Here is a 15,225-nt window from a genome sequence, read left to right as displayed (position 1 = left end):
CTCCATCCATCCATCCATCCATCCATTCATTCATGCTTCCATCCACCATCCATTTATCCATGCTACCTTCCTTCTTTACATCCATCCATCCATGCTTCTTTCTTTCTTTCTTTCTTTCTTTCTTTCTTTCTTTCTTTCTTTCTTTCTTTCTCTCTTTCTTTCTCTCTTTCTTTCTTTCCATCCATCCATCCATCCATTTATGCTACCTTCCTTCTTTCCTCCATCCATCCATTCATTCATGCTTCCATCCATCCATCCATTTATCCATGCTACCTTCCTTCTTTACATCCATCCATCCATGCTTCTTTCTTTCTTTCTTTCTTTCTTTCTTTCTTTCTTTCTTTCTTTCTTTCTTTCTTTCTCTCTTTCTTTCTTTCCATCCATCCATCCATCCATTTATGCTACCTTCCTTCTTTCCTCCATCCATCCATTCATTCATGCTTCCATCCATCCATCCATCCATTTATCCATGCTACCTTCCTTCTTTACATCCATCCATCCATGCTTCCTTCTTCTTTCTTTCTTTCTTTCTTTCTTTCTTTCTTTCTTTCTTTCTTTCTTTCTTTCTTTCTTTCTTTCTTTCTTTCTCTCTTTCTTTCTTTCTTTCTTTCTCTCTTTCTTTCTCTCTTTCTTTCTCTCTTTCTTTCCATCCATCCATCCATCCATTTATGCTACCTTCCTTCTTTCCTCCATCCATCCATCCATCCATCCATCCATCCATCCATCCATTCATTTATGCTTCCATCCATCCATCCATTTATCCATGCTACCTTCCTTCTTTACATCCATCCATCCATGCTTCTTTCTTTCTTTCTTTCTTTCTTTCTTTCTTTCTTTCTTTCTTTCTTTCTTTCTTTCTTTCTTTCTTTCTTTCTTTCTTTCTTTCTCTCTTTCTTTCTTTCTTTCTTTCTCTCTTTCTTTCTCTCTTTCTTTCTCTCTTTCTTTCCATCCATCCATCCATCCATTTATGCTACCTTCCTTCTTTCCTCCATCCATCCATCCATCCATCCATCCATCCATCCATCCATTCATTCATGCTTCCATCCACCATCCATTTATCCATGCTACCTTCCTTCTTTACATCCATCCATCCATGCTTCTTTCTTTCTTTCTTTCTTTCTTTCTTTCTTTCTTTCTTTCTTTCTTTCTTTCCATACAGTAGATATATTTATGTAAAAACTGTAAATGTTTTGTATATTAAAAGAATATGCAGTTTTTTTACGATTTATTTCTGTAGTTTATAGCTGTAGTACGATTTGTTTTGTAGTTGTAGTAGTTTCACTTTACAAACTATTTTGTAGTTTTGTATTTTTGGTATTATATTTAATATTTTCTTAGGATATTATGTATTTTAACAAACAATTTACCTATTTTTATTTTTAATGTAATTAAGTTTTATTTTATTTATTTACATTTTTTCCATAGCTGTGCAAAATTTTACAGTGTTTTTTATAAAGCATATAGAGTTTCTTCACAATTTATGCTTTGTAGTTTATTATATTTAATAATTTCTTAGTATATTATTTATTTAAAAATAATAATAAAATTATACAAAAATTCACCTTTTATTATTTATATATTTTTTTGTTTTTTATTTTATTTTATTTTATTTTATTTTATTTTATTTTATATTATAGCTATGTTCATCTGTGTATCATATATAAATAATGGTAGCCCAAACTTTGGTGGTTACCATCAGTATGTGCAGATTCCCACAGCTTATATGAATCTGACAGATATTTTGAATTATTAGTAATAAAAGTATGTTTCGTGTGGGTTCGGTGTGAAAGTGAACGGCGTTAAGATTTTAGTGACTCAAAGGCTGGTTCTAATGAAGCATATGGATGTGCTTTGCACTGTGGTTTGGCAAGCACTTGGTCCAAACATATTCTGTGGTCTATGTTTTTCTGCCCCCTCAAACTTTTTTTGACAGAATTTAAAACAGTTCTCACTTCCCATAGAGATGAAGTGACACAGCCAACTTTCTAGCAATGTGAAAGACTGTTGAATTATGAATTGATCTCACATCTGGATTTATTTGTTGCCGTCGTATTGGAAGAACATAGCAAGATTAAACTTCAGATATGCATGTCGCCAAAAGACCAATAAAGTTGGTAATTCTTCACGTATTTCACATATAGGAGGAACCTGATGCTTTGCCTGTGTTGTTTTATGGGCTGCGCAGGTTTTGTTTTGGTTCATGTATATTGGCGAGGTCTGTATTTGGAGCTAATATTAGTTATGAAGCCTCTAAGGACCACATTGAGGTTGAACCACTGAATAACTTCAATCATGGATCATGGTTTTGGTGCCTGATTTATGTTTTCCAGGGTGTTCGCATGACAAATCGAAATACGGTGTCCAAAAAAATGAAATTATGGAAATTTTGTTGTCTTTTCAGATGACATCGGTTTGTATAACCACACTCTAAACGATTAGTTACTTTACTTAAAGATAAAGTGAGTAAATCTGTTGCTTTTAAAGTGATTAGATGACTTCACTTAAAAAAGAAATGAGTATACCTATTGCAACTTGGAATTATTAAGTTGACATTACTTAAATTTTATATTTATGCATTTACTTAATAATTTTAACACTAGAACTACCAGAATTCAACTACTAGAATTACCATAGCTTATTAAAGACATCATATTTACATTCAAAGCTTCTATTGAGATATTAAAATTAAGCTTTGAATGTTTGTCATCATATTTAACCCTCGGGGGTTGAAGACAGCGTGTACGCATTTTGACAAGTCTTTACTTCATAAAGCTGAAATGAATGTAAATCGCACTTTCAGTTTTGATTGTACAGATAAGATCAATACATCAATTGCTCAAAATCTGAGCATGTAGACGTACTTTAAAAATGAGAGCCCAGGAATGAATGACCACTCTAGATCCATTAGCTTTTAGAAAGAAAAATGTTTGAAGTTATATGGAAATTATTGTTCAAAAGTCAAGCAGCATTCTGTGTTTTTGTAAATCCGTAACCAATGGTGGAAAGTGTACTGAAAACCATACTCAAGTAAAAGTACCATTACTTGCCCAAAAAAGTAGAGTAAAAGTATCTGTTGTAAATATTACTCGAAGTATCAGTAAACGGTAGCCCTTTTAAAAGTACGCAACAGTAGTATTACACTGTGAAAGCTTGAAGTGTTTACATATTATTTGTGGGTGTGTGTAAACGTAACATTCTGTAGGGAATTTCAAGAGTTCACACTTTGATATGCTCGACTATGATAGCAGGTTTGCCATGCTGTCCTGGGAGAGAACCCTGAGCACGGAGATAGATGAGCCCGAGGTTTTCGCCTGTTCAATGAGCATTAGGAGGAATACGAGATCAGGAATTTCTCGAGAGCCCCTAGTTCATTTTTACCTATACTTTGGTTAATATTGTTGTTTATTTGAATCAATATGTATGCCTTAAGTGCTGGACTGTTATTACAATTTGCTTATGCACATGTTTTTAGTCTGTGGGAGGAAACCGGATAACTCGGCGACACGGGGAGAACATGCAAACTTCGTGCAGAGTACTGACTGGCTTGATTAGAACTTGAACCATTGGCCCTCCCGCTGAAACAAAGATAAGGAATAAAGTTTAGGCAGAATATTTATAGTAATTTTGGAAAGATCCGATAGGCTAGCTAATGATTAGCGATGAGGATCAGCTGTAGTCAATTATATCACGAGCTCCTCTCGAAATTAGTTTGTGAAACTTCACTTAGTGATCGATTAAGGCTATTTGCTGTTTTCATGCCTCATTCAGTAGATGTCTTTATCTTCATCATCATCTAAAGTCTTTTGAGAATTGCATGTAGTGGTTTAGTGTCTTCTTGGACATATTTGTTACTTTCACATTTGCTGCATTCATTAAGCACCCATGTCTTGAGGTTGTTCTGATCCAAATTTTCTGTGTGATTTGATTGGATAAGGATCATATGACTTATAATTCTGCTTATCCAATCAAATATTTAAAAAATAAGCAAAAAATAAAGTAGTAACTGCAGGTGGAAGGAAAATAGTGAAGTAAAAGAGTCGATACAGCAATGTATAAAAATGTACTCAAGTGAAAGTAAAAGTACCCATTTTTAAAATTACAACTCCTGAGGAAAAACAACTCCATTACAGTAACTTGAGTATTTGTAGTTAGTGACTTTACACCACTGACATAGTTAATGATGAAAACACACATAGCAGTCATATTTGTTTGTTTGTTTTTTTTATCATTTAATAGAATTCTAATGCTTTCTTGTTTACATAAGTGTACTGTCATAACAACTCCAGGAACATTTTTTTTCACAATGCAAGTGAACAGCATGGGTTACATACAGAGGACATTCAGCTCTACTGTAGGGCAACTGGTTTCCTAAAGCATCATGTAAAGGCTCTTTTCTAACATCCTAAGGTTGAGTCTCTTAAATGTGATATAGTCTCTATTCGAGCTAATAGTTAATGTACAGTCCCTTTTCATAAAAACGTATCTGTGAAACGCAGGATTATCAAATATTGCCACTCATTAGGTGAAGAACTCGCGGTTTCTGTACATTAGGTTGCGCTGTTAAGTGAATGATGTGGATTAACAGTGATATTCCTGTGATGCTTTCAGTGTACATCATACAGTATGTTCCCATAACAGGACTGATGTGACGTATACAGTAAATGTCTCTTCACACTGCAAACATGTCTCCAGCAAAAATAATCTGAACATCCTTAAAACCAAATTAATTAATTTATTTATTTATTTATATATATATATATATATATATATATATATATATATATATATATATATATATATATATATATATATATATATATATATATATATATATGCTTAACCTACACTTTAAAAAAACTGTTATCTGTATTTTGTCATTCATGGGTGTGTCCCAGTTGTTTATGCTTTCCAATTGCATTATGAGAACTTGTCGGCTTTTGATGTAAAAGTACTGACAGCTCATAACCGGTTTTTCTGCTGTAATTTGCATCAACAACCCGAACATTAAATAATTCAAACATATAAAGATGTCATTAAAATGCACTTAGTTCAACTTTTTAACCTCAAGGGTTGTCAAAGCAGAGATCAAAGTCACATAAAGCAATTTGAACACATAATAAATGTAAAAACACCCATGTACAGTGGAAGTCAGAATTATTGAACCCCTCAATTATTAGTCCCCATTTTATTTTTCCCCCAATTTCTGTTTAACAGATAGAACAAAAATTTGAACACGTTTCTAAACATAATAGTTTTAACTATTAATCTCTAATAATTGATTTATTTTATCTTTGTCATGATGACAGTACATAGTATTTGACAAGATATTTTTCAAGACACTTCTATACAGCTTGAAGTGACATTTAAAGGCTTAACTAGGTTAATTGGGTTAACAAGGCAGGTTAGGGTAATTAGGCAAGTTATTGTATAATGATGGTTTGTTCTGTAAAGTGTTAAAAATATATATAGCTTAAAGGGGCTAATAATTTTGACCTTAAAATGTTTTTAAAAAAAAATTAAAACCTGATTTTATTCTTGCCAAAATAAAACAAATAAGACTTTCTTCGTAAGAAAAAAATATTTTCAGACATGCTGTAAAAATGTCCTAGCTCTGTTAAACAGCATTTGGGAAATATTTAAAAAACTAAAATAATTTCAAAGGGGGTTTCTATAATTCTGATTGCAACTAAATATCAGAAAATATGGAAATTTTTCAGTAATAGATTTTTTTTTTTGAGTCATCTGAACCATAAATCCAATGTCATTTATATGGTTTATGCACATAAATCATTAAAAAAATTAAAAAGTGGTAAGAATTGAAATCTTGTTTTAAGAATGTCTAGATATTTTAACTGGATAACAACACATAATACTAATTAGTACATGTTTGCAGTTCTCGAAAACACGAAAGATAAAAATACCTGGATGTGTTTTACCTGGATAATGATTAATGTACTGTTTTTAATCTTCATCAACATTTTTATCAACATAATTAAAAAGTACCAACGGTTTAGGAACAAAAATCACAAACAATTAACATGAAACACACAAGTAACATAAGTAAGCAAATATTACACATTAAATCAAACGCGTTGAACATTTCTCAAAGACACCTGACAGTCCACAGGCACTTTCTGGTGATGGACACTCTTTGAGTGTTCAAATTCAATCTGTTGTAAGTGCTACGAAAGTAAACAGTTTCTAGAAAATACTGCTCTCAAAGAATAAATCTGTTTAAAATAATATAAAAACAACAACAAAAATGCAGTTTATATATATATAAAAATATGAATTACTGATGTAGAAATGAGAAAATATGAAGTGACAGGGCTGAAATCGAAAATAAGACAATTTTTTCCCTCTGACACACTTTCTGGCTGACAAATGGAGATTTATAACCATTTTATCCACACTGGGTATTTTAGTGTGGAGGTGTTTTATTTACGGCAACTTTGGCACATTCCTGAATAAAGAATCAATCCACTTGTTTACTTCAGTTGTTTTAGATGCTCACTGATTAATGCATCGACGCCTGATGGCTGTAATATATGTGAAACACATGGCTTTTCCTCACGCTTATACTCTCAGAACACATTATTAGAACAACCAATCAATTTTACAGTCTATGAAAATATAGCCATATTTTCAAAATATTATACATCACACCACCGCCCCCTGAGAAGCATCAGTCACTCCGATTTCTATTGTACTGTCATTACAATGTCTGCCAACTTCTCTGCTCTGCAATAAAGGAAAAAAGGCATGGGATAAACACAACCCAATCTGCTCTCAGTGCATTCAGACAAGCGATTTTATCTTGATCTCGGCAGGTTCTTTTCAAGTAATATCAGAGCAGAATTGCCCCGTGAGTGAACGTTCAACCCATGATCTGCATTAAATGCTAGCATGCGAGCAACTCTGGGAGCCAATGATACGCTTCGCTGCCCGATTTAATGGAAAGTGCAGCGCCAGGGGAGATGCAAACTACTTAAACCGTATAAAAGCCAATGGAGGGACCTGCTTGCCAAAAAAACAACAGGCAAAGATGTTCCAACTGCTCATATATCAAACTATAAGCTGATGCATGACTTCTGGTTGGAACTTAATTTGTAGTGTAATAGTTTAAACCAGTCCAAGACTAGCACTGAGTACTGGAATAATGGTCCTAATTGGAAAATATTAAACTGGTAGCTGATAGAGGACATTAAATACAGCTATCAGCTGGTCATCGCAGTTTAAAGTGCCCCTTGTGTGATATTGTAAAGGGGTCATTTACTGAGAAACCAAAAATCCCTTGGTCTTTAGACATTAGAGGACTTGTAGTACTATAAAACATCCTGTAAGTTTTGAAGCTCAAAACATTGCAGTTCCTCTAAAAATAGCTTATATTGAAGGCAGTCTGACATAACCATCGATTTTGAATGGTTCTAGATCTAGTGATGTGATAGAGTGGATAAGCTCCACCTCCAGAGTAGATTCACACCTACTTCTACGTCACTGCCTGTTTGACAATTCATTCATTCATTTACTTTTCAGCTTAGTCCCTTTATTAATCTGGGGTTGCCTCAGCCTTTACGCAGCGGATGCCCTTCCAGCTGCAACCCATCACTGGGAAACATCCATACAAACTCATTCACACACATACACTACAGACAAGTTTAGCTTACCCAATTAACCTATACTGCATGTCTTTGGACTTGTGGGGGAAACCAGAGCTCCTGGAGGTAACCCATGCGGACACGGGGAGAACATGCAAATTCCACCCAGTAATGCCAACTGACTCAGCCAAGGCTCCAACCAGCGACCTTCTTGCTGTGAGGCGACAGCACTACATACTGCGCCACCACGTCGCCCCCCTGTTTGGCAATGTTATTATTCTAAACTGTAAGCCAATTAAAGCAGTGGGCGTTTATTTCTGAGTCTATAATTGGCCACGCCCATTCAACAGGACAGAAAACAGTCAGTCACTTCTAAATGATGGTGTTCTTTATGTTGAAGTTTTAATAGCATAACTGGACCTCAGAGAATAGTCCATGTCCCTTTTGTTTTTATTAAAAAAATAAGTGTTAACCCATTGCTTTACAGTTGCAAGTTACAACAGATTTACTCACTTTCTTTAAAGTACACATACAATCAAAACTAACCATTTTTATTTTGCCAGCTTACATTGCTAGATTTGTGGTGAACAATTAATCTGCTCATGTCATTAAGAAAAAAAAAAGTTTGCCTTTTAAATAGAGTAGAGGAATGATGACGTCACCTTGTAGGCTAATCGGCTGCTAGCATAAATCTATAGAATTTTCCCTTAGCCTTTTCGAAGATTGCAAAGAATAAGCTCTGTGTTCAAACACTGTTCCTTAGACTTACACGTTTTGTCCAACCAGATAATCCCAACGCAATCCCACGGCAATTCGTAACTTTTTAATTTAGTGGCTAATTTGTATGAATTTGTATGTTTTTGCATACAAATTGATGTCGTAGTTCCTCCACTCTATTGACATCTTAAAATGCACTTTCTGTTTGTTTTCAGTTCAATTCTCAGATTATTTCTGTCCAAGCTATTGGGCGTGGCCAACATACTTAACCGCGCCCCTCCAAATGTCTATTTTGACAGCACTATGACAACTAAGAGAAATGGTAAGCAGGGTGTGTCTTTTTTAATCTTTCTGATTGAAGTGCCTACTGTACTACATTCACTCAGCTTGCAATTGAAAAAAAAACAAGCCACACCCACTGTTTTCTCATTTAATATACTGTTTCTCTAGGAACTGCGTCGCAATGTGGAAAAAAAAAACTATCGCAGCTGGTCCATGCGGACTAAGTCAACTTGTTGCTTGTAAGCCAATAGGTTTACTTGATTTTTTTAAAGTAAAATAACTAATAATGTAAATTTATAGTGAAAGTTTGTCCTAAAATAAGTTTACATCCATCTGTGGTCGAAAGCACTTTTTTTAAAATACAGATTGCTGCTTTAGCTCTTTCACAGTGTCTGAAATGGTTCATTTAAGGATTCTCTAAGCCCCTCCTTTCTGAAATTTTACTCTGCTTTAATTGGTCAGATGACCCAGTAAGTTGTGATTGGTTGACTGCTTACAGAGCAGTTGGAAACTAATTCTAGTTCTAATGCTGAGAAATACGAACAGTAATAATCCTCATCCTTTGCAAATGCATGTAAAGTAAATCTGAAAAAAGCACAATGGGGCACTTTAAGGTGATTAATTAAATTTTTGCACAATGACTGATAATTTTGTTTTAAGAAAAAGTTACTTTCTTGTAGAAATATCTTCGATACTGGAATTTGGAGCTGAGAACAGAAAAGTTGGATAGTGATTCCCAGAATGGAGAAGCAGAGCTCCAGGCAAGGGAAGCTGAGCAGAACAGAGCCCCCCGTGAGAGTGAACTGACTGTGGGGAAGAGAAACAGAAAGCTTCAGGGGTAATTACGACCTGCCTGACAGGAATGTCTCACTAATGCTGCTCATGTTTATTCCAGAGCCTGACAGCGAGCGCATTAGAAATGCAACGAACGACAATCCATTAGATATTTTGTGTGTATGTGTGTGTGTCTGTTGGGTCCCTAAAACATATTTATGGGTGCAATATCCCACTGGATAGACTGAAAACAGGAAGCAGACTATTTTTAGTACTGTTTTCTTTTTTGAGTTGCTTGGTAAGGCCATACTTATTTACTGTACATTGAAGGTGATACTATGATATTAAAATAGTTTCTTCTTCTTCCCATTTAGTACAGGTCAATGTCGTGTCCTTAGTTCAACTCTCATTGATCATGACTTGTTCCAGCACATGACTTCTGAGATGGCTGTGTAATTCAAACCACATTATGGCATTTGATTCTGCATCAGCGTTTGTGCAATGAAACATGTAGACAGAACGAGTGAGAAAGAGCAAATGTGGAGACCAGGAAAACCTAGACAGACAGATTCATCAAGAGCTATGATAAGAGTCGATGAATTAAGAAATGAGATTTAAATCCAAAGAAGTTGAAGGTATAATGGGATATCATAGTGCTGGCTGCACATTTGATAACTCTGTAATATGAATTGTCAGTGAACTAATAATATTGGTTTGTTTATTTAAGATTTGTGATACTGAAGTTGTTTGCGTCACTTTCATATCTCTTCAATATAAGTTAATTACTTTTTAAGACTTAAATTACAAAAAAGGCAATATGTTGTTTTGTATTAGATTTCTTGATTAGTAAATTGTTAAGACAATTTATTCAGAGGTGAATGAGATTTCTTCAAATGTACTAGAACAATAATTATTGTAATTATCACAGAACCTAAGGGTTGGATTCACAAAAATCAGCTTTAAAAAAAATACTGTAAGTTTCTGTATTTCATGTGGTAAAGTTAAAATATATTCAATTATTACTTAGTTTTCAGTTTTGATATTCTTGACAGATAATTGTTTACATCAAGACTAATTATTACCTCAGAAATTGTTGCACATCCCTAATAATACTACACTGTAAAACCCAAAGCGTTAAGGTAACTTAAATGGTTTGCTGCAATTGGTTTCCTTAAATGGTTTAAGTAAAAAAACTAATCCTAATGAGTACTGTAAACTTTTATTTGAAATCTATTTGAGTAAACGAAGCAGTTTGAGCACAGTAAAACCCAATAAATGAAGAGATCTCAAATTGAGTACTGTAAAACCCAATAAGTTAAGGCAACTCAAAACTCATTAACCATGTAGATGGATTATAACAGCCTTACGAGCCTACCAGTAGGTGCAGAAGGCCCCTACTGGCCCATACCTATCAGCTGCTAACCACTGATAACGACCATTTGATCAAAGTGATAACATTCGGAATGGATGAATATTGTCCTATCAAAACAAAACATGCATTATTGGAAAGCTTATTTGTTTAGCTTTTATATGATGTATAAATTGCAATTTTAAAAATTTGACACTTCTGACATAGTGGTTTTGTGGTCTAAGGTCACAAATATTCCCAACGTTTTTCATTCAATGTCATTTAAGAAGTCTTTTATTTTCTTATGGAGTTTTGTGAATCCAGCCACTTGGCTGTTAATTTAAATCTGATTCAGAACCAAATTTCCACACAATTCTATCAAACCCTGAAATTAAAAAAAAGTATGGTTGAATTAATGATAGGACATAAAGATGACGGCCTGAAAATAGCTCTGGTTTTGTGTTTGCGTTGTGACTCAGATTTCCGAAGAGGTAAAGCGAGAGCATGTAGGCAATGAAACCTAATCTGTGATGACTAGAGGAAGGCAGGGAATGTGACACGCTTTGTGTGTGTGTCTTTTATAGAGAAATAGCTGTCAGAGAGTGTGAAAGAGAGAAAAGAGACGGCTAGCTAAGTATAGATCTGAGTCATTACATTAGCAAAGGTCAGCAAATGTCACAGTCGTGCGTTGCTGTTGCCTATAAACACTGACCTGCGCTGATCAGTCGCTTTGAGAAACTAGATGGTGACCGATAGTCTTGTTAAATGCATACAATCCCGCAGGGCTGAAAACGGCTACAATTCAGATTAAATAAAGGGCCTTGATGCTATAGACAAAAAATGTATTAATACTTCAAAGATAAGGCAAAAAACTAAATCCTTATTAGATCAGTCCAGGTTGAGGAACCACAGTGCGGCTGCTAAACTTTGAGATATCCACCAAGCCTTAAATAGACGTCTTTTTACTTCCTTTAGTGAAGCATCCAGAGTTTGTGTCACAAGGACACGTTACTACATCTGAGAGTATGTGTAAAACATTCATCAGAGTTTGTGGTGGGTCTCGTATACATCATGGTCTTCAGAGTAATAGGCATATGTTTATTTAGATGTTGCTACTTTAGGCCAGTGAGTCTGAAGATCGCTGTGGATCCATTGGTGCTGTTGAATCTGCTCATCAATGAATTGTCCAAGCTGGGTTCAACAGGATCAAAGGTTTGGTCACTTAAGTCTCGGCGTACCTCGCCGGTTGGCCGTCATGGCTTTAACTTCTCCATTCTCCTCATTCTGCTTGCTTTCTCCTCTCCAGTCTAACTTTCTTCCTCTCTCTATTGATATATTGATAACGTAGCTTCCTCTTCCTCGCTGGTTAGGCCTGAGCTGGAGGAGAGTCAGGCTGAGTCGCTCCGTCCACTCTCACCACTAGAGGAATCAAGAGAAAGAACACATTAGCAGTAATATTTGGTTGAGTTAGTGAGTTAGTGTTGCAGTAGCCATTTTCCATGCATGCATTCATTCATTTGTTCATTTATTCATTTATTTTCCTTTGGCCTAGTCCCTTATTTATCAGAGGTTGCCACAGCTGAATGAACTACCAACTATTCCGAAATATGTTTTACACAGAGGATGCCCATCCAGTTGCTACTCAGCATTGGGAAACACCCATAAACTGTCACATTCACACTTGCACTCATACACTACGGGCAATTTAGGTCATACAATTTACCTATACCGCATGTCTTTAGACTGTAGGGGAAACCAGAGCACCAAGAGGAAACCCGCACTAACACGGGGAACACATCTAAACTCCACACTAAAATGCCAACTGGCCCAGCTGCGACTCGAACCAGCAACCTTCCTGCTGTGAGGCAACAGTACTAACCACTTAGCCACCGAGCTGCCCTTTCCATTTAACTATTTACAACTAAAATTGCATTAAAAATGCAAAGAAATTGCAAGATATACATACATTTTGAAAATGCACAACATAGAAAAACATATGCGCATGGCTAAATATGATAAGTTTTTTATCTGATAAGAAATATTAGATTGCACAATAATGCACACATTTCATATATACCATCTAGATGTGTGTGTATGTGTGTGTTTTAGGCGAGCATAGATTTATTTTATTTTTTTGTCTAAATTAATCTCACTGTAGTCTTGGAATTGATCTAGATTAAAATGGCTCATTTGAATTCAGAATATGTGTGCAACCCAAATAATAAGTCTTTGAGAACAGGTTTCTCAAGCCAGGTGGCTCATTAGACCAGGGGCTCATCTGCTGTTTTCAAAATGCATCACAAACTGCTTGAGAAACTGTTCTACTATGATAATTGGTGATGTAAATAAATGATGTTAAATAAGATATATTTGTGTTTACTAACTGTTTATTCAGTTAAAAATGAATTGTGAACTGTAAGCCTACATAAGCTCCAAAGCGATTTTTTTTCATAGCTAAGCTAAACAGAAATGGTATTAAGAAATGCAGAAGTTTTGTCTTTCCAATTGACGTTCGTTATTAAATTCCATAACACTCTCACCAGTCCTTACACCTTATTTGTGTAATACCCCAGTTTTTGCATGAATGAAATGTTCATGAGTTAAAGTAAAACTGCTGAACTGCAGTTTCAACACCTAAAACTACAGGAAACTCTTACATGAAATCACTTCACGTAAACACCTTAATTATAATATTATCTAGACTACAGATGTCCATATAAACCTAGTCAGTAGTGTCTTCGAAGTAAGTGAAAGATCCATTTGGGCATCCTGCTGATTTGATTCACTTTTTTGACAGACGGCTCACTGTTCAGGTATACATCCACGCTAAAATATCAAGGTGAAAGTCATCATAGCTTGCGTAGAATAGACCCAGCTCCCAATCCAACTTTGACAATAGATTAACGGCAATATTTTTTAAATATTTTTGCGTTAGCACAGCACATTAACGCCGATATATATATATATATATTTTATATATATATATATATATATATATATATATATATATATATATATATATATATATATATATATATATATATATATATATATATACATATATATATATATATACATATATATATATATATATATATATATATATATATATATATATATATATATATATATATATAAAACCAAACTTTGTGACCTCATAACTTTGCACCAGACTGTCATAGAGACTTAAGGCTGGGCTCATTTAACTCTACCAATCTGCCAATCACAGATGACCTTTCAACTTACTAGCCACACCCTGACAACCACTTACGGCACCCTAGCAACCCTCTACTCGTAAGGTGTACCTAATAAAATGTGTTTCTGTGTTAATTATACTATTTAAAATAACTTTTTTTTGCTTAGGTTTATATGTTGATAATACCATAATGATACCATGCCATCATAAGCCTAGTACAGAGTTAGATCAGTTTATTCACATTTGTGCATAAGCAGTAGTAACTTTTATAAATGCCTTACAGTAAATAAAAGATTATCATGAGCACTAAATGAATCCTTTAAACAACAAGATTATACATTATGCACCTCTTCATTTGGGATCAAATGAGATGTTCAGGGAAAAGTTTTTCTCACTAAAGAACATGCATCTTCCATTTTTAGCCAGGCTGAGTGGAGCGTCGAGCCGTTCTGCCTGGAGCTCTGAGCGTCCCGTTCCCCTCATGCCTGCCCTAACCATTTAACTGCAATCACTACTACATTCAGCCTGAGACACAAATGCCTCATTTTCCCACTAACCCTTCAATCTGTTGTCAATTGTAAGGCGCCTTGGAAACAGTTCCGGAATGCTGCAAGTAGGCTTTTAGTTCTGAGGTGCCGTTTTGTGTCTGGACCAATTCAGAGTTGTGCATTTGTGCAAAAAGGGTAGAAAAAACACACAGTAAAACCCTTTCTTGTCTATGACATCATAGGAGACATATGTAGCCATGCCTTCCTACTGCAGAAAACAATAGTGCACTTGGTTAATTAGATTGCAAGTATAAGCTCACAAGTTGGCATATTTGCTTGTATGAGGATGCCAGTGCCAGTTAAATACTCCAGTAATCTGTGAGCATTTGCATTAAATACAGTTTTTTCTTTCTCAAATACTTCCCAAATGATGTTTAACAGAGCAAGAAATGTTTCACAATATTTCCTTTTTTTTTCCTCTGGAGAAAGTCTTAGTTGGTTTATTTTGGCTAGAATAAAATCAGTTTTATTTAATTTTTTTAAATAATTTTTTGGTCAATATTATTTGCCCCTTTATGCAATATTTTTTAAAATGTTTACAGCAGGGATATCAAACTCCTGGCCTAGGGGCCATTTAAGGCCCGCCCTGATCCTCCATCCGGCCCACAATTGATGTCAAAAATATAACAAAATTCCAGTTTGAAGGGCGAGAGGAGAGTTTGAGCTCAAGTTGGTCTCGAGAACTCCCCTGCTTGTGAACTGCTAAGATATAGCTGACTAAAAGTTGCCTTAGGATGCTATTTTGAAGTAGTCAATTTAATT

The 15,225-nt window shown here is 34.9% G+C and overlaps 1 protein-coding gene and 1 long non-coding RNA gene across 5 annotated transcripts in view; one reads left to right on the top strand and one right to left on the bottom strand.

The window, feature by feature from the left end:
• Nucleotides 1-15,225, top strand: part of LOC141381177 (uncharacterized) — a 273,920-nt gene that overhangs the window by 166,833 nt on the left and 91,862 nt on the right. The window lies entirely within an intron of this gene.
• ngfra (nerve growth factor receptor a (TNFR superfamily, member 16)) overlaps nucleotides 5,823-15,225 on the bottom strand; it is a 73,479-nt gene continuing 64,076 nt past the window's right edge. The window contains exon 6 of the mRNA XM_003198085.7: nucleotides 5,823-12,138. Within this exon, the coding sequence (XP_003198133.2) occupies nucleotides 12,086-12,138 (53 nt within the window). The 3' untranslated portion in view covers nucleotides 5,823-12,085. The remainder of the gene's footprint in view (nucleotides 12,139-15,225) is intronic.

The sequence above is a fragment of the Danio rerio genome, chromosome 3 (genome assembly GCF_049306965.1).
Source record: "Danio rerio strain Tuebingen ecotype United States chromosome 3, GRCz12tu, whole genome shotgun sequence".
In the NCBI taxonomy this organism is placed as follows: Eukaryota; Metazoa; Chordata; class Actinopteri; order Cypriniformes; family Danionidae; genus Danio; species Danio rerio.
Note: the sequence above shows the minus strand (reverse complement) of the source record. Positions and strands in the feature narration are given on the sequence as shown.